Source organism: Callospermophilus lateralis, chromosome X, assembly GCF_048772815.1.
Source record: "Callospermophilus lateralis isolate mCalLat2 chromosome X, mCalLat2.hap1, whole genome shotgun sequence".
Lineage (NCBI taxonomy): Eukaryota > Metazoa > Chordata > Mammalia > Rodentia > Sciuridae > Callospermophilus > Callospermophilus lateralis.
Genome location: NC_135325.1, coordinates 51,740,556 through 51,763,875, shown reverse-complemented (window position 1 = coordinate 51,763,875; position 23,320 = coordinate 51,740,556). Strand labels below are relative to the sequence as shown.

Genomic DNA, 23,320 nt, shown 5'->3' with positions numbered 1-23,320 from the left:
TTTTAAGTTTTTTTTAATTTATTATTTCTAATCAGTTATACATGACAGTAGAAAGCTCTTCAATTCATTGTATACAAATGGAGCATAATTTTGCACTTCTTTGGTTGTACATGAAGTAAAGTTATACCATTTGTACAATCATACATGTACCTAGGATAATGATGTCTGTCTCATTCCACCATCTTTCCTACCAATTTTATCCATTTTTATGTGTACAGTTTAGTAGTACTACAAATATTCACACTGTTGTGCAACCACTATCCACCATCCATCTCCAAAACCTTTTAACCTTGCAAAATTAAAACTCTGTATCCATTAAACAATAATTCCCTATTTCCCCCTCCTCCCAGTCCCTGCCACTACCATTTTACTATCTGTCTCTGAATTTTATGACTACTATAGGTACCCCATATAAATAGAACCATACAATGTTTATCATTTTGTAAATGGCTTATTTCACATAATATAATGCCCTCATGGGGCTGGGATTGTGGCTCAGCAATAGAACACTCACCTAGCATGCACGGAGCCCTGGGTTCGATCCTCAGCACCACATAAAAATAAATGAATGGAATAAAGGTATTGTGTCCAACTATAACTATAAAAAAATATTTTTTAAAAATATAATGCCCTCATGATTCTTCCACATTGTAAGAATTTATTTCTTTTTTAAGAATGAATAATATTTTGTTGTATTAAATAGCCAAACGCTGTTTAAAATGCCTTATATATATTAACTCATGGGTTTATTGTGAAGCTCTGGGTTATATTATATTACCATTTACATTTTATGGAAACTAATGCACTAACATGTTAAATGATGTGTCCCACAGATAATCTATTCACAAATGGGGGGCAGAGTATTATAACTTTGTATCAATTCCATAAGCTATTTCTTCAATTGACTTTTCCAGTATTTATTTTCATTTGGTGCCATGGATCAAACCCAGTGCCTCATATATGCTAGGTGAGTGTTCTACCACTGAGTCACAATCCCCATCCCCCCCACCCCCCACCCAACTTCTCCAATATTTAATATAATCCTTACCAGCATTTCTGGCCCAACAGAATTCATATCCATCTTCCCAATATCATAGCTTTGGCTATCATTAAAAAGGGAAAAATATATATACATCTGAGTATGTACATATTTATTTTTCAATATATATCATTTTAAAGATTACATATTACTAAGAAGACATAATCATAATTTATTCAAATTTTTCTATTTTTGTACTACAAGAGATGGTTAGTCAACTAACATAAAAGTCAATTTTATACAGCAATACTTCCTAACTCTAGAAAAAACACAATTTCCTCAAGAGATAGCCAACATATCAACACTGTGATTATATTAATGCTCTTTTTAATTTGGCTATAAATATATATACTGCATCAAAATAATTTACACATGTATTTAAGCTTTTAGTTAGTGGGCACATTGTGAAGTCTAAGAAATATAAATGCATTTTAAAATAAAATAAATACAGCTGTTATCACAGAAACAAATGTGTTAGCAATATTCATTAAACCTTATGATACCCCTGTGAAGCACTATTGGTTCTATTTTGCAGCTGAATGAACCAACAAAGCAAGAGTGATTTCTAATATATTCTAGATTCCTAGGTAGAATGAGAGCTGAAAAGATGGGGAGTAGAGAAATTTGACTTTCAGTTCTCTGCTTTAATTACCAAGACATATTCTCTATTGGACATTCTGATAACCATACACAATATATTACTATGACTCTCAAGATTTCACAATTGAAAACTGAAAAAGTGAAATAAAGATCATTCACCCTTGGTATTCCAGGGGAGTATTTCAATAAATCTTGGAAAATTAAACTAAGTTGAAGACAGTATTTCAAAATACAAAATGTTCTTAAAAAAAAAAAAAAAAAAAAAAGACCCAGAATTGAGAAAACAAAGTTTCAGCTTGTTAACAACGATATGATGTTAGCCTAGTCACTGTAAGCCTATTTAATGGGGGTTATGTAACATTAAACTTTCTACTACAAGTCTTTAAAACAACCAATAACAAAGGAAACTTTGGCAATAGTGATTTAAGGAGCTCTTTTGACCCTTCTCCACCTCTGTGAAGTGACCATTCATTTGGAAATTAAGACAAACAACCACATAAAATTGGTAGTGTGTCATAAGGGCATAAGAAATATGGGGAAACATTTGTTCATGAATATAAACGAAATCTCATTAAAAACAGTGAGAATCTGTGTCATTTAAACTACTTCTGTCCATTTTGGTTCTATGTGGTGGGTGCAGTCAAGAAAATAGAAATTCTCTCCCCCTCCTGCTCCTGAAATGCTAGGCTCTGGTTTCACCTTAGGAGGGGCTGGCTACCAGCCCTTCTTACCATTCTCAGGCCTGTGTTATGCAATTACTATTCAGGGCAGGCACAATTATGAAGACTTGGCTTCTTCTGTCCACTCAGCTTTCACTCTTAGGCTAAGGACTCTACCATGGGAATTTCAGGTGAAGAATACTGATACCCTGATCACCTTTACCCCAGTTGATTCCATGTCAAAACTAAGAAGACTAGAAGTAACATAAAGCCAGTATACACTCATAAAGCATGGGTATAATTTTCAGAGAAGCAAGTCACACTCCCAGCTCTAGTCGTGTGGCAGAGAAGTTCTGCCTGGGGAGTGAGGGGAAACAGGTAGTTAAGAGAACATTGAGTGCACCTTGTTGAAAACAATGGAGATCTGGGTGGTGAGCAATTAAGAGGAGACTGGCTGGTGGCTCCTCGGTAATCTTGCAACAAGTTAAAGCAGCAGACAAGCCAGAAGGTTAGCACGGAGAACCAAGGAAAGAAAAAAACAAGAACACCTCTTGGGTCACACTTATCCCTGAGGGCCCAAAAGGCTGTGTATCTATGCTAGGCTGCACCCACTCAGGCACAATCAGAGGTTGTAGTGAGGTGACTAGAAAGTATTACTGAAAGCATAAACAGATCCATCAGCAAATAGCTTGAGCCTGAGTGGATCGAGGGGCTTAAGCAGAACCTCTGACCAAACACCAATTGAAAATTATGCTAAGATGAAGGGTGACTGTAAGAAAGCTAAGTTTAAAAATATAATCATCTCATACCTAGAGTTCTGAGACTATATGCCCAAGACAGTGCTTTCTCAGTCAAACAGGGAAAGAATCCAGGAGTTACTGAATAAGAATAGTGAATGATCCCCAATCAAAAGTGATGGGCCCTAATTGAGGTCTTGTTCAAATGCAGAACAACACCTGCAGGCTAACCGGTGGAAATACTAATGAGCAACACCAGGCCTATTTCAAATGTAAAAGGCCTAGAGGCTCACCTGTGGCAACCCCTTCAGCCAACTCCTTTGTCCCAGAGTTGGGAAAACGGAAGGTGGGGGTGAACCCAGATGGAGATTATAGGAAGGGGATAGCCTTGGTGCTGTTTTCCATGCCCTGTTTAACAGCTTTTGTTCCATGCTCTACCCAGAGCCATATGCAAGGTACTAATTTAGCACAGCAAAATGGGTTTTCTGCATGGCGGGAGTTCTCTTTTCTCACTTAAATAAATCCTACTGTGCTTATGTTTTCCTTCCGTGATTGTTCCTGGATTTTACTCTTCAAACTTGTGAGACAAGAACCCAGAAGGAAATTGGCATAGCGGGGAATCTAGTCTCATCTCAAAAACTCTGGTTTCATTACTAGTCCCTGCCTGAAAGCCGGGTAAAACAGTAAACTTCCTGAAATGTGAAAACAACCTCTAAACAAACACACATTCTAGAGGAAAGGGGAAAGCCTAAACTGGCTAAGTGAACTTAAGCACAACCTTTGACCAATAACTGGATTACAAGGATGCAGGAGTGACATCTAGGAGGCCATGAAAAGATTAAAAAAAAAAAAAAAAAAAGGAGGAATCTGAACTGGGGTATCAGTCAAATGACCAAACAAGATAAATAAAAATAAGCTCAAAAGGGGGAGAAATGGCATTTAGACTTGGTACAATATGTTGTTCAAAATGTCTAGTTTTTTAATATCTATTTTTTAGTTGTAGTTGGACTCAACACTTTATCTTATTTATGTATTTTTATGTGGTGGTGAGGATCGAACTCAACACCTCATACATGCTAGGTGAGCACTCCACTGCTCAGCCACAACCCCAGCCCCAAAAGGTCTAGTTTTAAATAAAATATTACAAGATATGCAATAAGACAGAAAACTGTAACCCATACAGAAGAAAAACAGAAAGCAATAAAAACTTCCTTTTCGAATGCCCTTAATGTTGCACTTAATAAAGGCTTCAATTCATTCAGAGAACTAAGGACAACAATGTTTAAAGAATTAAAGGAGCATATGATAGCAATGATTCATCATAAAGAAAATCAGATTATAAATATAAATTACAAAAAAGAAACAATGAAAATTCAGGATTTAGAATTTAAGAGGCAAAGCAAACAATAATCAAAAAATAAGAAAAATCAACAGAGGCTCAGAGAAATGTGGAACACCACTAAACACACCAACATATGTGAAGTGGGAGTAACAGAAAGAAGAGAAAGGCACAAAACATATTGAAAGAAATAATGATAAACTGGGTGTGGTGGTGCACACCTGTAATCCCAGCAAATCAGGAAGTTTAGGCAAGAGGATCACAAGTTTAAGGCCGACCTCAGCAATTTAGCAAGTTCCTAAGCAACTTAGAGGAGGATCCTGAGTTCAAAGCCAGCCTCAGCAATTTATTGAGGCACTAAGCAACTCAGCAAGACCCTAACTCTAAATAAAATATAAAAAAGGGCTGGGGATGTTGCTCAGTGGTTAGACACCCCTATGTTCAATCCCCAGTACCAAAAAACAGAACAGATACAGAAAACCAATTATTATATGATTCCACTTACATGAAGAACCTAGCCATAAGGATAGAAAACAGAATAGAGGTTATTTGGTGGCTGAGAGAAGAAAAATGGGGAGTTATTGATTAATGGGTAGATTATTTCTGTTTGGGATAATGAAACAGTTCTAAAAATTGTTACACCACACTGTGAATATACTTAACATCACCTAATTATATACTTAAAAATGTTTGAAATGGAAACTTTATATGTGTATTTTACCACAATAAAAAAAAAAAATCAATGGTTAAAAAAGGGAATAAAGTTCTTACACACGCTACAACATGGATGAATATTATGCAAAGTGAAATAAGCCAGACATACTAAAAACAAATACTTACATGAAATACTTACACTTACATGAAATATCTAGAATAGGAAAATTCATGACAGAAAATAGATTACAGATTACCAGTGGATAGAGGAAGTAAAGGAAGGAGAGTTAATGCTCAAAGGTTACAAAGTTTCTGTTTCAGGTGATGAAAAGTTTTTAAATAGATAGTGGTGAAGTGTGGCTCCACAATATTGTGAATATAATTAATACCATTGCATCAAACACTTAAAATGGTTAAAGGGGCAAGTTTTGTATTTTACCAAAATAAAAAAATTGATTAATTTCTTTAAAAAAAATCTAAGTCAAAAGAGATAGTAAAGAGGGGAGGGAATTAGTCATGAGACATACAAGAAACAAAAGGAAAAATATCAAACATAAATACCAATAATATTAACATTAACTATAAATGGATTAAACAATATGATCAAATGACAGATGTAAGACTAAACTGAAAAAACAAAATCCAACTATATGCTGCCTACAAAAGACACACTTTAGATTCAAAGATACAAAGAGGTTAGAGATAAATGTTGTTTACATAGTATGAAGAAAACATACCATGTAAAAAACAATAATAAGAGAGCTAGAGTATAAGACAGCTAGAGTGGGTATGCTAATATCAGACAAAATAAACTTCAAAACAAAAATGTCAATAGAGATAAAGAGGAATGTTTATAATGATAAATGGGCAATTCATTAGTAAACTGTAACATTTGTGTCTGTCCCAAGATACATGAAGCAAAAAACTGACAAAATTGAAGTGAGATACATAATTCAACAATAGTAGTTTGGGTTCTTCAATACCCTTTTTTCAATAATGGATACAGCAAGTAAGTAGAATCCCAAAAAGAATATAGAGAAGTTGAACAACGCTTTAAATCTGCTAGACCATAACAGACAGCTATAGCAGACTGCACATAGAACATAGTTCAAAATAGAACATACACTGACCACAAAAAGCTACATTAGATTGAACAGAATTGAAATCATGCAAAATATGTTCTCTGTTCACATGGAATTAAGTTAAAAGTCAACAGCAAAAAGAAATTTGGGGAATTAGTAAATGTGGAAAATATACAATGCATACCTAAATAACTAATGAGTCAAAGTAAAAAACTAATAAGGGGAATTGGAAAATACCTTGAGGTGAATGAGAAGGAAAACACAAAACACCAAAATTTATGGGATATAGCTAAAGCAATGCTAAGAGGAAAACTCACAGCTATAAACTTCAACATTAAGAAAGAAGAAAGATCTCAAATTAATATCCAAACCTCCTACCTTAGTTAAGTAGAAAAGGAGAAGCAAGCTAAACCTAAAGCAAGCACAGAGGAAATCACAAAAGATTAGAGTGGGAATTAAATAATTGAAAAGCAATGGAAAAAAGTTCATGGTTTCCAAAGATTAAAAAAAATGACAAACTTTTAGCTACAGTGACTAATAAAATTAGGGAGAAGATTCAAATTATTAAAATTAGGAATGAAAAAGAACATCAATATTGATCTTTGAAGAAAGACTATCCTAAAAGATCTAATGCCCCAACTATGTGACTTTGAATGAATCTCTTACTCTCACTTAATTTCTATTTCCTTGTCTTTACAAATTTGAAGTTGATCTACAGCAGTCATTTTCAAACTTTTTAAAACAGGTAAATAATTTTTTCAAACAAAATCTTACAGACATATTAAATAAGAAACTGATTTAAAGCCTAAATTCTCTATTTAAAGTAACATGGGGATCTTCAAGAATTGTGTAAGACTCCTTTTCCTCCTAAATGAAATCTTAATGTTCTTACAGAACCCAAGAGCACCATAGAAATGTTTTCTATATTCACGAACGAAAATGATCTGTAAGATTTCTTGCAGCTGTAAATTGTTATCTATATTAAATTATGTTCTATATTAAAATTGCTATTATACAATTCATTGTATTTCCACCAGATGGCACTAACATATCCCATTTTCCATTAAAAATTGGCTTTGTATAGGACCCTTTTTTAAATTAATAATTTAACATCATTCATGATTATATAATACCCTTAACTTTTCAAAGCACTATTATGTTACTTACGCTATTCTCAAGACAAGCCTATGACACAGATAATAATTGTGTTTAATTTTCAGTTGAAGACATTGTGGCACATAGTAGTTGTTAGTTGAGTGACTCACGGTCACAGTTGATCAATAACAGATTTTCCAGCACCTCTGAGATAGTCTCCTAGATTGTGTTGCATGGCTATATATAATTCTCAAGATCTCAGGTTAAGAAGGGAAAACAAAAGAATATCAAATAGCATTGAAACTGGTTCAAATTTTGTTTGGGCTCATATAATGTCCCATTAATATTTGTACATCTAATTTTATTATTTCCTTTATTTCTCATTATAAGTCTTCTGGTGATATATTCATGTGTAACAGTAGTAAAGTAAAAGTAGTAAAGATATCACACATTTAGGAAATATGATAGCTATTTTTAAACTCAGGAGGGAAATTACATAATCCAGGTTCACTAAACCTAAACACTATGAATTTAGAAAGCTAAGTACTACGAATTTAGAAAGCTATAGCATAAATTTTATTCTTTTGAATTTATGATGTATATAAAAATTTTTACATACTTCTCTCTCCACTTGAGGATACTACATAAAGGATAACAACTACTTCTAATCAATGGGAACCAACTCATATTATCCACCAAGTGAGATAGGTTTCAGATTAATATTTAGAAAACATTAAATAGTGTTGGAAAAGGATTTTTGAGATCCTCCAACATAGTGCCCATCCAAACATTTACCTACATTCTCAAAAAAAAGCTATAAAAAATAAGTTTAGCTTTAAAAAAATAACGTAAACTTGCAACCATGAAAGGAGGAAGTTGTTGAAACTATGCTCTATTTCAATCTTATTGGGAAAAAGGCAACACAACACACAAGGGGTTAAGAAATACTCTTTGTAACCTATAAGGGATTCTCCTCTTTGGGAATGTATAAACGCCACTTCCTAACCTGCAGGTTGAAGAAGTAAGGTCATTAAACTTTATTAATTAAGGTCAATGTTAGATTATTTTTTATAGAACATCTTCATGGTTTTATCCAATTCTCCAGAATGTTGTTTTCTCCATTTATCTATTTATCTCACAGACTCTAATATAACAAGAGATCATCAATTAGGAAATTTCCTGTGTATAGTCTTTGGCTTTATTTAATTCTATTAATATTTTTTGTTCACAGTTCATTTTGGGAAAAAAACTCAAAAACTTCTGCAATCTCACAAACATGTCAATGATTTTGATGTTTTCTACATCATTTAATATGTTAAAAGAGCTTTTATAAACAATTTTTAGAAAAATGTCAAAAGAATGCAAAGTGAATGTTAATAGTAATGTTATGCACAATGAGAGCATAATTATAGGAACTTTAACTTTCCATATTATGTAGGTTTATTATTATTTTTTAAAATGTTTTTTAGTTTTATATGGACACAATATCTTAATTTCATTTATTTATTTTTATGTAGTGCTGGGGATCAAACCCAGTGCCTCACATGTGTAAGGCAAGCACTCTGCCACTGAGTCACAACCCTAGCCCAGGTTTATGATTATTATATTTAGCACAAATAATTTCTTTAATAAAACAAAGAAGTTATAAACTTTATTTTTATTATATCAATGGCTATTACCCTTTCATTTTGACTATTTGTCCCCAAAATTAATTTACCATAATTATAAAATCACTGTGAACTGAGACTTGAAGCCCACCTCAGTATGAGGATGTCTGCACTTCCAGACTCAAGGAACATCCCAATGCCAAATGTTCCAGTGCCACTCCCCAGGCAAGGACTTGAGTCCTGCCCCTATGGTCCCAGGCACAAGGCATACTCTATGAGGCTGGTCCCTGCAGCTTTAGATTCCAGGCCTGTCCAAGTGCCAGGTCAGCACTCATGTCACCAGGTTCTAAACTGGAAACCATTGACCCAAGCTCTAGGTATATCTCAGGGCAAGGCTACCACACCTAACTCAGATTTTAGGCCTTCCTTAACTCCAAGCTTGCCCAAATGACCCAAGGCTCCAGTGAACCCAGGGTATAGTAACACTCCAGTGGAACCTAGCTCCAGATTAACCTTCAAAGACCAAACAACAGACTAGTCCATGCAGAAAAACACATAGGCCAGAGGCCAGCATAACGGAGGACTCCAGCAGCAAAATCACCCATGAACACTACCAAATGGTCTACCAAGTACCACTGCACAGGCTAACTGGTAAAAGGCTTCCCATACTGAAGCAAGCCTGTAAAGAATGGAAGAGCTGCCTATTTGTTCACACGTTCTGACACCAATGCAAGGCCACAAGAAATCAAGGATAATCAGGGAAACATGACACCAACAAAGGAACAAATTAAAGCACAAGTTACCCACCCCTAAAGAAACAAAGATCTACAAGTTGCCTGACAAAAATTTCAAAATAATTACCTTTTTAAAGTTCAGTAAGTTAAAAGAGAACACAATACATAAACAAAGTGAAAAGAAGAAACTATTTTTAAAAATCCCAACAAATTCTGGAGCTGAGGAACACAACAATGAAACTAAAAGATTTCATAGAGTGCTTCAACAGCAGAATTGTTCAAGCTGAAAAAAAGAATCAGCAAATTTGAAGATAGGTCATTTAAAATCATTTGGTCAAAGGGACAAAAAGAAGAAAGAATGAAAAATTGAGGAAAGCCTATGAGACCTATGAGAGATAGCATAAAGCAAAAATAAATATATATAATGTGAATCCCAAAAGGACTCATTCATACAAAGGAGCATGGTAATAGAAAGGTTCAGAAAGATTATTTAAGGTAATAATGAGAGAAAAATCTCTTAAATCTATGGCTGGAAGAGAATTTTCAGATTCATGAAAGCCAAAGAATATCACATAGACTAAACATAAAAAGATCCTCACCATGACAGATTACAGTCAATTTCTTAAAAGTAATATAAAAGGAGAGATACTTGAAAGCAACAAAAGAAGAGTAATTTGGAACATAAAAGGGAATTTTTATAAAACAATCATGAGGTTTCTAGTAGATAGCTTACAGGTCAAATAGGGAAGGGAGATGATATATTCAAAAGTGCTGAGAGAGAAAAAAAAAAAACTTCCCAAAACAATACTACACTCAGCAAAACTGTCTTTTAGAAATTATTGCAAGGCAAAACACATTCCCCAAAAGTAAGCTATGGGAATTCATCACCACTAGACCTGCATCACAAGAAATGACAAAGTTCTTCAAGTTGAAACAAAAAGATGCTAACAATATGGAAACATATAAAAGTGTAAAACTTGGCCGGGGAGTGGTGGCACATACCTGCAGCTGAGAAGCTGAGGCAGGAGGATCGCAAGATCAAAGCCAGCCTCAGCAACTTAGTGAGACCCTAAGCAACTCAGTGAGACCCTGTCTCTAAATAAAATACAAAAAAGGGCTGGGGATGTGACTCAATGCTCAAATGAGTTCAATCCCCGCGCCCCCCAAAAAAGTGTAAAACTCATGAGAAACATAAGAATACAGTCAAATTCACAATATTATAATACTGTAATGGTAATATGTGAATCACTTTTAAATGCAGTGTAAAAGTTAAGAGATAAAAGTATTAAAATAATAATAGCTACATTAACTTGTTAATGGATATACAATATGAAAAGATGTAAAATTTGACATTAAAATATAAAATGGGGGGGGGGGGCTGGGATTGTGGCTCAGTGGTAGAGCACTTGCCTAGTACATGCGAGGCCCTGGGTTCCATCCTCAGCATCACATAAAAATAAATAAATAAAATAAAGATATTGTGTCCAATGACAACTAAAAAATAAATATTTTTTAAAAATGTATAAAATGGTCAGGTATGGTGGTGCACACCAATAATCCCAACTACCTGGGAGGCTGAGGAAGGAAGTTTGCAAGTTTGAGGCCAGGATGGGCTACTTAGGGAGACCCTGTCTCAAAAAATCAAAATGTTGGTGAGGCAGCGTAGAATACAAAGGTTTTGAATGTGATCAAAGTTAAATTATTATCAGTTTTAAAAAGAATTTTAGAACAGTAAAATATCTTATATAAGTCTCATGGTAACCACAGACAAAAAACATGTATTGATACACAAGATAAATTGAAAGGAATCAAAACATACCACTATAAAAAAATCTCAAATCTTAAAGGAAGAGAACAAAAGAAGAAAGAACAAGAACTGAAAATTATTAACAAAATGGCAAACAGAAAGTTCTTACCTGCCAATAATCCATTTAAATGTAAATGGCTTAAACTCTCCAATCAAAAGATATACAGTGGTGCATACCTATGATCACAGCTACTTGGAAGACGGAGGCAGAAAGACTTCAAGGCTAGCCTAGGATACATAAGATGATCTTCTCTCAAAAAAAAAAAAAAAAAAAAAAAAGAGTGGCTGAATGGGTAATGAAGAAAGAAAGATCTAACTATTTTCTTCCTATAAGAAACTACAGTCTTAAAGATATATGTTGGCTGAAAGTGAAGGGATAGAAAAATATTCAATGTAAAATGGTTACCAAAGGAGAACAGGGGTGTCTATATCAGAAAAAAGTGGATTTTAAATAAAAAATTATCATAGGAGTCACAAAAATCCATTATATAATGCCTAAGGGATCAATTCACCAAGAGGATATAACAATTGTAAATGTATATGCACCCCAAATTTTAGTATCTAAACATATAAAACAAATATTAGCAAACTTTAATACCCTACTTTCATCAACAGACAGATCATCCAGATTCAAAATTAATAAGAAAACACTGTATATACGTATGCATATACATATATATTCATATGTATATGCATACATATATACATATATATATATATAGTTTTGAGATTAGGGCATTTTTCTCCCAGTGGGTAAAAGCCCTGCAAATTCTTTGTGGTAAATCAAAAATCAATATCAGTCCAAAGGCTTTTCAGTTGGACTAATTTGTATTTTAGTATACAACCGTTATTTCTAGAATACTAAAATGTTTATAATAAAATTTCTGCATACCTCTTATAAAAAAATCCAAGTTCAGCATAATATATATCCTAATCATTAGATAGGATTTTAAATTCCATCAAGGAAACTGAAAGGTGACTAACAAATCTGTGGAGGAAAGTTCTTTATCAATACTTTCTTTCCATCTACTTATTTTCTTATGACAAAGAGTAGACACAGAAGCTCAACACAGGTGGTTATGGTATAGCTAAGCGGTAGAGCACTAGCCTAGCCTGTCTGTGACCTTGGGTTTAATCTCCAAAACCACACACATAAATACATATACAAAGGTAGATAAGAAACACAAACCACAGTTGGGCACAGTGGTGCACACCTATAATCCCAGCAGCTCGGGAGGCTGAGGCAGGAGGATTGGGAGTTGAAATCCAGCTTCAGCAACTCAGCAAGGCCCTATGCAACTCAGGGGGACCCTGTATCTAAATAAAATACAGAAAGAGACTAAGGAAGTGGCTCAGTGTTTAAGCGCCACTGGGTTCATTCCCCACTACCAAAAAAAAAAAAAAAAAAAACAAGAAAGGAAAAGAAACCCCCACACAAATCTGTCTTTAAAATGGGGAGAGGATGGAAGTGAGCTTTCTAAACATTATCACCACCTGTTATTGCCATTGGAGATTGAACCAGAGGCAATTTACCACTGAATTACTTTCCCAACCCTCCTTTCTTTCTTTCTTTCTTTCTTTCTTTCTTTCTTTTTTTTTTTTTTTTTTTGAGACAGGGTCTCACTAAATTGTCCAGAATAGAAAAAAAACTTAAATGCCATAGAAGGTATCAATAACAGAACACATCAAACAGAATAAAGAAGTAATAAGCTCAAAGACACGCTATTTGAAAATGCACAGGAGGAAAAAAAAAAAAAAAGAATAAATGGGAGTTAAGAAAGCCTATAGGAACTTTGGAACAGTATTTAAAAAGCAAATATTCAGGTTTTGGGGGTTCAAGGAGGACTTGAGAATGCCAAAAATATGGAAAGTTTATTGAAAGATATAACATAAAACATTCCGAACCTAGAGAAAGTTACAAATATCCAGGTCCAGAAAGATCAAAGGTCACCTATCACACTTAACCCTACCACATCAACCTCAAAACATATTACAATCAATTTGCAAAGGTTAAATATAAAGAAAATATCCTTAAGGCACTAAGAGAAAAGAAATAAGTAACACAGAAGGGTGTCCCAATTCACCTGACAGCAGACTTCTCAGAAGAATGTTTATAGTACAGGAAAGAGTAGCATGAGATTTTCACAGTATTGAAGGCAAAAACCTGACAAACAAGAATACTGCACCCACCAATGCTGTCTTCTAGCAATGAAGGAGGGATAAAGATCTTCCCAGACAAACAAAAACTAAGAGAACATATCTCTAACAGACCTGTGCTGACCTGTGCTACATGAAATGCTAAAAGGATTTCCTCAGCCCTAAAAGAGCCCTTAATAAGTAAGAAAAAAGATACTTAAAGGTACAAAACTCATTAGTAAAAGTAACTATGTACACGATTTCAGAATGTTCTTATAAGCATAGTACATAACCATTCATATTTTATGAAGATTAAAAATTCAAAAAAGTAATAACTATACTAAGATACACAATGTAGAAAGATATGAGACACCAAAAATTCTTAAGGAGGGAGGAATGGAGTGTAAGTATAGAGTTTTAATTAGTACATTTTGTTTCTTTGTTTCTTTTATCTTTAAAGTCATGTTAAGTTGCTATTATTTCAAAATAGCTTGTTATAATCAAATTATGTTTTTTGTGTGCCTCATGGTAACTACAAAGCAAAAATCTATAACTGAAAAACAAAAAATAAGCAAGAATCAAAACACTGCTAGAGCAAATCACTGAGCCACAAGGAAGACTGTAGAGAGTAAGAAAAAAGAACTACAGGGGCCGGGGTTGTGGCTCAGTGGTAGAGCACTTGCCTAGCATGCGTGAGGCACTGGGTTCGATCCCCCGCACCACATACAAATAAACAAATAAAAAGATTTTTTAAAAAAAGAACTACAATAAAATAAGAAAAGAAAGTACAAAATGGCTATAGTAAAACTTTACCTATCAATAATTACCTTGGATGTCAATGGGCTAGATTTTCCAATTAAGAGACACAAAGTGGATGGATTTAAAAAAAACAACAACAACAAGACCCAACTACACGTTGCTTACACAAAACTCACTTTGTCTCTAAGGACACACTTAGACTGAAAATGAAAAGATGGAATAAAATATTCCATGCAGGTCTGGGAACTGTGGTACAGTTCCAGCTACTTAAGAGACTGTCAGGCAAAGGGGTCATGAGTTTAAGGCCAACCTGGGCAACATAGTGAGACCCTATCTTAAAAAAAAAAAAGATATTCCATGCAAACAGAAACAAAAACAACATATATATGTAGTGGCACTCCTCCTCCACAGAAAATCTTAATTAAGCTTCCCCAGAAATCTCCACCATAATTGATTTTAGGACTATCAGCAAAAGAATCTCAACAAGAGTCCAATGTAGTTAAGCTTCCTATTTCCTGTTGCTCTATCTTACAATAATTAAATTTGGAAATGGGCCTAAAAGAGATCAGCACTCCAGGTGCTGAACACCTCTTTACTAGTTTTTCCACAAACATTTATGGACTATCTAGTAAATATATATATATATATATATATATATATATATATATATATATATATATATATATAACAATTTGTAAAGGTTTTTAAGGGAAGTGTGTCAGCAAATGCATAATATGATAAGAAAGATCCTTTAACAAGGCCTCTGGCCTTGAGCTGGAGCTTCACAGAGATGTTTACATTTCAAAGATAAGAAAATTACTAATTGGGCTCCATGGTAACAGATGGCAGTGGGGAGAGAAGAAAGCAGGGAAGAAGCTCTCCCCTTCTCAGGTGCTGTCCTTGAAGAGTTAACTTGCCCAGAACAGTGAAAGAAAAAGCTGCTTTTATGTGAACTTCTGCAGACTGTGAACTTCTGAACCCCTCCCCTTACATACTGGGTATAAACTTCTGAAACTGACTGAACTAGGAATTCAGGGCGATTGATTGATTACAGCGAAAGCTGTGCCCTCTGAACCTGACTGCAGCCAAATAAACCTGCTTCCTATTTCCTATCCCGTGTCCTGCCTCGATTGTTCCATACAACATATATAGATGCATTGGATATGCCTAACATTGGCATATTCAAATATGTAAAGTAAATATAAATAGACCTAAAGAGAAAGACAGACTCCAACACAGTAATAGTAGGGGACATAAACACCTCACTTTTAGCAACAGATAGATCAGGCAAACAGAATATCAACAAGGAAACAACAGAATTAAATGGCTCCCTAGATCAAATGAACTTAATGGACATCCACAGAACACTCTACCCAACAGCTACAGAGTACACATTTTTCTCTTCAGCACATGGAATATTCTCCAAGATACATCATATGATAGGCCACAAAACAAATCTTGGCAAACTTTAAAGTATTGAAATAATATCAGGCATCTCTTCTGACCATAATGTAATAAAACTAGAAACCATAACAAGAAAATGTTAGAAAGTACACAAATACATGGAAATTAAACAACTTATCCTTGAATAGCTAACAGATCAAGGAAGAAATCAAGTAGAAAATGCAAAAATTTCTTGATTAAAATGAAAATGGAGATAGAATAGACCAAAACCTATGGGGTATAACAAAATCAGTACTAAGAAGAAAATTTGTAGCAATCAACACCTCCATCAAAAAAGAAGAAAGATCTCAGATAAACAACTAATTCCTGCATCTCAAGAAACACCCCCCCCAAAGTAGTAGAAAGAAAAAAAAATAAATATCAAAACAGACATAAGTGAAATAGAATCTAAAACAACTATATAAAACATCAATGAAATGAACAGCTGGTTCTTCAAAAAGATAAAATAGACAAACCTTGATCTAGAATAAGAAAAAGGAGACAAATAAAAACCAAATGAAAAGAAAGACAATACAACTGATACCAAAGAAATACAAAAAATCAGAAAGTATTATGAACAACTATATGCCAACAAATTTGAAAACCTATAAGAAATGGATAAATCCGGGTGCGATGATACACGCCTGTAATTCCAGCGGCTCAGTAGGCTGGAGAATCATGAATTCAAAGCCAGCCTTAGCAACTTAGCGAGGCCCTAAGCAACTCAGCAAGACCCTGTCTCTAAATAAAATATAAAAAAGGGCTGAGGGGGACTGGGGATGTGGCTCAAGCGGTAGAGTGCTCGCCTGGCATGCGTGCGGCCCGGTTCGATCCTCAGCACCACGTACAAACAAAGAAAAAAAAAGCGGGGGCTGAGGGTTCAACCTCAATACCGAAAAAAAAAGAAATGGATAAATACATCTCACCAAGATTGAATAATGAAGAAACGGAAAACTTGAACAGAACAATAAGAAGTAATAAAATTAAATCAGTACTAAAAAAATCCCATCAATTAAAAGCTCAGAACCAGAAAGCTTCACTGTTGAATTCTACCAAACATTTAAAGGAGAACTAATACTAGATCTTCTTAAATTATTCCAAAAAATTGAATGAGGGAATTTATCTAAACACATTCTCTGAGACCAGCATTACCCTAATTAAAAAAATAAAACAGGCAAGGAAACAACAGCAACAAAAAACTACAGACCAATATTATTAATGAACATAGATGCAGAAATTCTCAAGAAAATACTAGCAAGGGCCAGGCATGGTGGCACATGCCTATAATCTCAGTGACTTGGGAGGCAGAGACAGGATGATGGAAAGTTTGAGGACAGCCTCAGCAACTTAGTGAGGCCCTGTTATATAATGAAAAAATAAAAAGAAAAGAAAATACTAGCAAGCTAAATCCAACAGCACATTAAAAAAGATTAGTCACCATGATTAAGTTAGATTCACCCCACTGATATAAGGATGGTCCAACATACACAATAAATATGATACACCACATCAACAAAATGAGAGACATCTATCTTCTCAATAGATGTAGAAAGGCACTGATAAAATTCCACATCCCTTCCTGATAAAATGATGAATAAATTAGGTATATCAGGAATGTACCTTAAAATAATAAACGGACTTTATAATTAGCCAATAGCTAATACTACTGAATGAAGAAAAGCTGAAAACTTTCTCATTAGAACAAGAGAAGGATGCCCCCTCTCACTACTTTTATTCAACATAATACTGGAAGTCCTAATCAGAGCAATCAAGCAAGAGGAAAAAAGAGTACCCAAATTGGAAAAAGGGAAGTCAAATTGTCATCATTCACAGGTGATATGATTCTTATATATAGAAAACCTCAAAGACACCACCAAAAGATTATTAGAAGTAATAAATTAATTGAGTAAAGTTGCAGCATACTAAATTCACATACAAAATAAGGAGCATTGCTATATGCCAATATTGAATTATCTGAAATAGAAATCAGGACAGCCAGTCCCATTTATAATAGATACAAAATCTAGGAACAAATTTTATCAAAGAGGTTTTGAAAGAGGTCTAAAATGAAAAACATAAAGAAAGAAATTAGGGCAAAAAACATAGAAAGACATTCTTTGCTTAAGGAATGGAAGAATCAATATTGTTAAAATATCCATACTACTAAAGTAATATGCACATTTGATGTAATCCCATTCAAAATACCAATAACATTCTTCACAGAACTTCACAGAACAGGACAAAACCACCCTAAAACTTGTATGGAACCACAACAGGACCCTAAATATATATTCTCAAAAGAAGGCATACAAATCACCAACAGGTAGATGAAATGATGCTCAACATCACTAATCGTCACTGAAATACAGATGAGATATACCTCACTCCAGAAAGAACGGCTATTATCACAAAGTAAAAAATTAACAAGGATTGGCAAAGATATGGAAAAAAGGCAATCCTCTCACACTGTTGTTGTGAATGTAAATTAGTACATCTGTTATAGAAAGCAGTATGAAGGTTCTTAAAAAATTAAAAATAGAATTACCATATGACCCAGCAATTCCACTACTAGGTATATATATCCAAAGGAAATGAATTTGGTTATGTCAAAGAGACAACTGTGTTTATCTCAATACTATTCACAATAGCAAAAAAGGCAGAAATGGGCTAAGTTTCCATTAGTGGGTGAAAGGATAAAGAAAATGTGATATATATGCACAATGGAATAATATTCAGCCATAAAAAAGAAAGAAACCCCATCATTTGTGACAACATGGATAGATACCTAGGTCATTATGTTAAGTGAAATAAGTCAAGCGGAAATAAGCCAATGAGGAAAAGCTGAAGACTTTCTCATTAGAACAAGACAGGATGCCCCCTCTCACTACTTTTATTCAACATAATATTGCACAGAAAGTCAAATGCTGCATGATCTCACTCATATGTGCAATCTAAAAAAGTTGATCTCATAGAAGTTCAGAGTGAAATGGTAGTTACCAGAAGCTAGGGAGAAGGTGGAGAGAAGGATGAGGAAAGATTGATCAATGGGTACTAAAGTTACAATTAAAGACTCAGAAGTTCAGGTGTACTAGTGCACAGTAGAGTAATTATAGATTAACAATTATGTACTGTATATCTTAAAAGGCTAGGAGGGCTACAGTTGTAGCTTACTGGTAGAGCACTTGCCTGACATGCACAAAGCCCTTGGTTTGATCCCCAGAACTGCATACATAGATAATAGATAGATAGATGTAAATAAAACTACTCTGAGCACAATATTACAATAATAAATAAAAATTAGAAGGATTTTGAATATTTTCACCATAAGGAAATGAAAAATGTTTGAAGAGATATGTTAATCTGATATAAGCATTATACAGTGTATATATGAATTAAAATATATGGCATCCCATCAATGTAATTTTTGGGGGGGTACCAGGGATTGAACTCAAGGGTATTTGACCACAGAGCCACATCCCCAGCCCTATTTTGTATTTTGTTTAGAGACAGAGTCTCACTGAGCTGCTTAGCACCTCACTTTTGCTTAGGTTGCCTTTAGAACTCACAATCCTCCTGCCTCAGCCTCCAGAGTTGCTGGGATTACAGGCATGTACCACCAAACCCAGCCATTTCTTTACTATTATCATTTTAATTTTTTTAGTTATAGATGGACACAATACCTTTATTTTATTTATATGTGGTGCTGAGGATTGAACCCAGTGCCTCACATATACTAGGCAAGCACTCTACCACTAAGCTACAACCCCAGCCCCTCAGTCACTTTTATATCATCAAAAGATGTGGGGAAAATACTCAGAGAGATTTAAAGTATACAAAATAACTAGGGCTAGACTTCATGTTCTTCCTGTTTCCTCCAATATCAGTCTAGTGAAAACACAAAAGCATCATACTAAGTGGTAGTTTACAAATTTGTTATTATATACATGTTATGAGAATATGAGTGTTGATCAAATTATGTCTATAAAAAGCTTATAATATGGATGTCAGTCATGACCATCATCACATTTTTCTTCCATAAAGTTTAAAAAAAACCAAACAGATGTGGAAGCTAACCTACAATAAGAGGGAGGGATTAACAAAAGAATAGAAGTTTAGTGGAGTAGATGAAGGGGAATGAAGGGAAGGGGGAAAGGATGGGAAAAGGAAAGACAGTTGAATGAAGCTGATATAACTTTCCTATGTACATATGTGAATACACCAAAGTGAATCTCACCATCATGTAATAATTTTAAAAAAACTATGAATAAATGACAGGAAGATCAGTAGAGAGAAGGGAACAGGGGTTTGGTGGAAGAATGGGAAAGGAGAGGCACTGGGAACTAGATTAGAATAATATATATTTCATGCTTTTATAATTATGTCAAAATGGATTCTACTGTCATGTATAACTAAAAAGAACCCAAAAAAGTGTACCCGTGGCATATATGAAAATAACCTACATGTAATGCCACTCAAGTCTCTCCCTATTTTAATTTTTTAATTGTTTTTTCAGTTGTTGATGGGACTTTATTTATTTGTATATGATGCTGAGAATCGAACCCTGTGCCTCATGCATGCTAGGCAAGCGCTCTACAACTGAGCCACAACCCCAGCCCCAAGTCTCTCCCTAAAAGAGAAAGAACATTTTATTATTTATTTCTTAGTTTTCAGTGGACACAACATCTTTGTTTGCATGTGGTGCTGAGGATCGAACTTGGGCCGTGCGCATGCCAGGCAAGCCCGCTACCGCTTGAGCCACATCCCCGGCCCTCTCCCTATTCTTATGATCAATTCTTAGAGAACATTTATTGTGATTCCTAATGCAACCTCATTCTGGGCATAAACTTTATTTTTAACTCCAGTCTTAAATCTCCAGAAGCCATCATGTCACCAGCATTTTTTTTAACCTTTCCATTGTTACCTCCTTAGCATCCCACTGTTTTCATAAGTTGATGTCACTTTGTGAGTGTCCTATTCCCCAATGCTGTTAAATCCTGGAATAGAGCTTAGTTATTATGCATTTAATATAAGGATGATTATTTACATGAAATCTGTGGTAAAACCTATGGTGAACTAGGTAACTTCTTCTGTATATTTCAAAGAATCAAATTTATTTTAAAAATGTGATTTAGAATTAAAATTCCAGGAATGTTCCAATTATTTAAAACAGTCTAAATTGAGACAAGTGTACATTTTATAATTGCATAAGATCACTCTGTCAGGCAATGTTCTTTATACGAAGTTTGAGCCATCTTTGAACTTTAAAAAGTCTTTTACATAAACAAGTTATTTGCACAAATACTTTGATAGAGATATATAGGCTGTAAGTACTATAATCTCAATGATGAAACATGTATTTATCTCCTTAGATGACAAATGTAATTTTCACAATCATTAAAACTATAGTTAAAATAATCATGGGAGTATCTTCAAATAACTAGAATTAACTCTTTACTAAGAGTTAATAGTGGTGAACTGATTGGATATTTTTTACCCCACAAGTGTCTGATATTCAAAGTGATAATGCCAGAAAAACACATTTTTCATATAAATTCATTTAACTAACAATTATCAAATTACTATTTTATGTTGGAATCTGTGCTGGACCTACATTTTTAAGTGAAAGATAGGATTCTTAAATGTAATTACTGTATTTTTATATTATTCTCTTGATACTTTTATATTTTCTCTTGATACTTGATGCAGCATGGCAGTACAAATCTTAGTATAGTATTCAGGATACAATAAGCACTAAATATATATTTATTTGACAAATATCAAAATACCAAAATTCACAAGACTTGTAATTTTAGCTGACTCTACTCTTGCCCACCCCTTTCCCCACCTTCTACTTAGGAGTGATCAGACATCAATAAGTACCAAAGCACCAGGCACGGTGGTGCACAACTGTAATTCTAGAAGCTTGGGCAGCTAAAACAGGAGGATCACAAGTTCAAAGCCAGCCTCAACAACTTAGCAAGGCCCTAATAAAATACAGAAAAATGGCTCAGTGGTTAAATGTCCCTGGGTTCAATCCCTGATGCAAAAAAAAAAAAATGTACCAAAGCAAAATCATCAAATTCAACACAAATTTTCATACTCCTGATGAAGAGGCAAAGGAGAAATAGAGGGGAATTAATGCTCTTACAATATATTAAGAAGGGAATTCATCTTTATCTTTATATCAACTGGCAACATGTAAGAATAAAAAAATACATGTTAAAGGAGTAAATAAATTAAAATGTTGGCTTTCAAAGTCAGAAAAGTTTTAAACTGCCAAAATATGCTAGATTAAATATTAGCAGACCTGTATTATAATTTCCTAAATTTACATTCTTTTTTTGTTTACATTACCTAAGCCAGAAAGAACTTTCTTGATATTTATTACGCTTGTGGGTTTCTACTCCGAAGTTGTAACAGAGAACATGAAGATATCCTGTCTGTAGTAAAAAAAAACAAAAAAAAGAATAACATGTCAGATTCATTATTTCCTTAAAGTTAAAAATAAGTATCAACAGCTGCTCAAAGTCTTTAAAACATGTCCATAATTCATTCTGCACATCAAAATAAACTTCTTTATCAAAACCTGTCAATTTATACAAAGAAAACTACAAAACATTCAAGTTAAAAATTACAATAGATTAGTAGTAGAATGTGAAACATGCTTTGTAACTTCAATGGAGAAATCCAATCACTGCACAGCAAAACAACAGGCTAAAACATTGATTTGGGTTGCCAGATCTAGGAAAAGGCGTTAAGTAGGAAGTAGACTCAAAGACAAAAGTTACTATTGAGGAGGGAAAAGGATTGATTCTTTTTTTCAAAATTAAGACAACTTTTTAAAATTCTAAATTCTAAAATGTGTTCAAAGAACTATCCAGTCATAAGGTTTATTTAGAAATAACTGGTTTAATGGACTTTCTTGAACAACAAAAAAATTTCCTTTTCATAAATTACCATGAAGATAAAAGTAGAAACAAATATGTGAATAGTGAATGCCACAGGAAAGTACTCTTTTGTAGGCTAATCAGCATCTCAGTCCCTCCATTAATGCCACATTTTACAGAAATTTCACCCTTCAACATACTAGAAATGGAAGAAGAAAAATTGCTTAATTCTAATAAATTATCAAAATACCCCCTCACCTATCCAGAATTAAAGAAATCACATATACAGAATGTTGAGAGCCACAGCCGAAGGGGCCCCAGCAAACTTCCAGCTGATTGGCTCACTGTGGCCCCAGCAAACTTCCAGCTGCCAGCTGATTGGCTCCTCTGCAGTGATGTTCATTGGGCTGTTTCCCCGCCCTTTCAGACCACGGAGCTGCTCACTGGGGGACTCTTTTGGCTCCGCCCACGCAACCCAGCCAATCGGTGTCAAGAGCAGGAGGAGTAGGGGGGTAGAGAGGCTTGTGGGAAGCCGGTGGTGGCTGTTGGGCTCTGAGGGAATTCCTGAAGAGCTCCTGTGGTGTGGCGTGTGTGTTCTAAAAATAAAGTTCGTTTCTGCTTGATAAGTGCCTGGTGAATTGTGCCCAGCCAGACTGCGGCAACAGAATTTGATTATATTCATATAAAGGAGTCCTTTATAAGATTTACCTGAGGGGCTGGGGTTGTAGCTCAGCAGTAGAGC

The 23,320-nt window shown here is 34.5% G+C and overlaps 1 protein-coding gene across 2 annotated transcripts in view; it reads right to left on the bottom strand.

Annotated features, from left to right (window-relative positions):
* The window catches only part of Tex11 (testis expressed 11), a 285,555-nt gene that overhangs the window by 172,876 nt on the left and 89,359 nt on the right, over nt 1-23,320 (bottom strand). For both annotated transcript variants that reach the window (XM_077106381.1, XM_077106382.1), the window contains 2 exons: nt 22,046-22,131; nt 1,049-1,103 (listed from right to left, as the gene is read on the bottom strand). In XM_077106381.1, the coding sequence (XP_076962496.1) occupies nt 1,049-1,103; nt 22,046-22,131 (141 nt within the window). The remainder of the gene's footprint in view (nt 1-1,048; nt 1,104-22,045; nt 22,132-23,320) is intronic.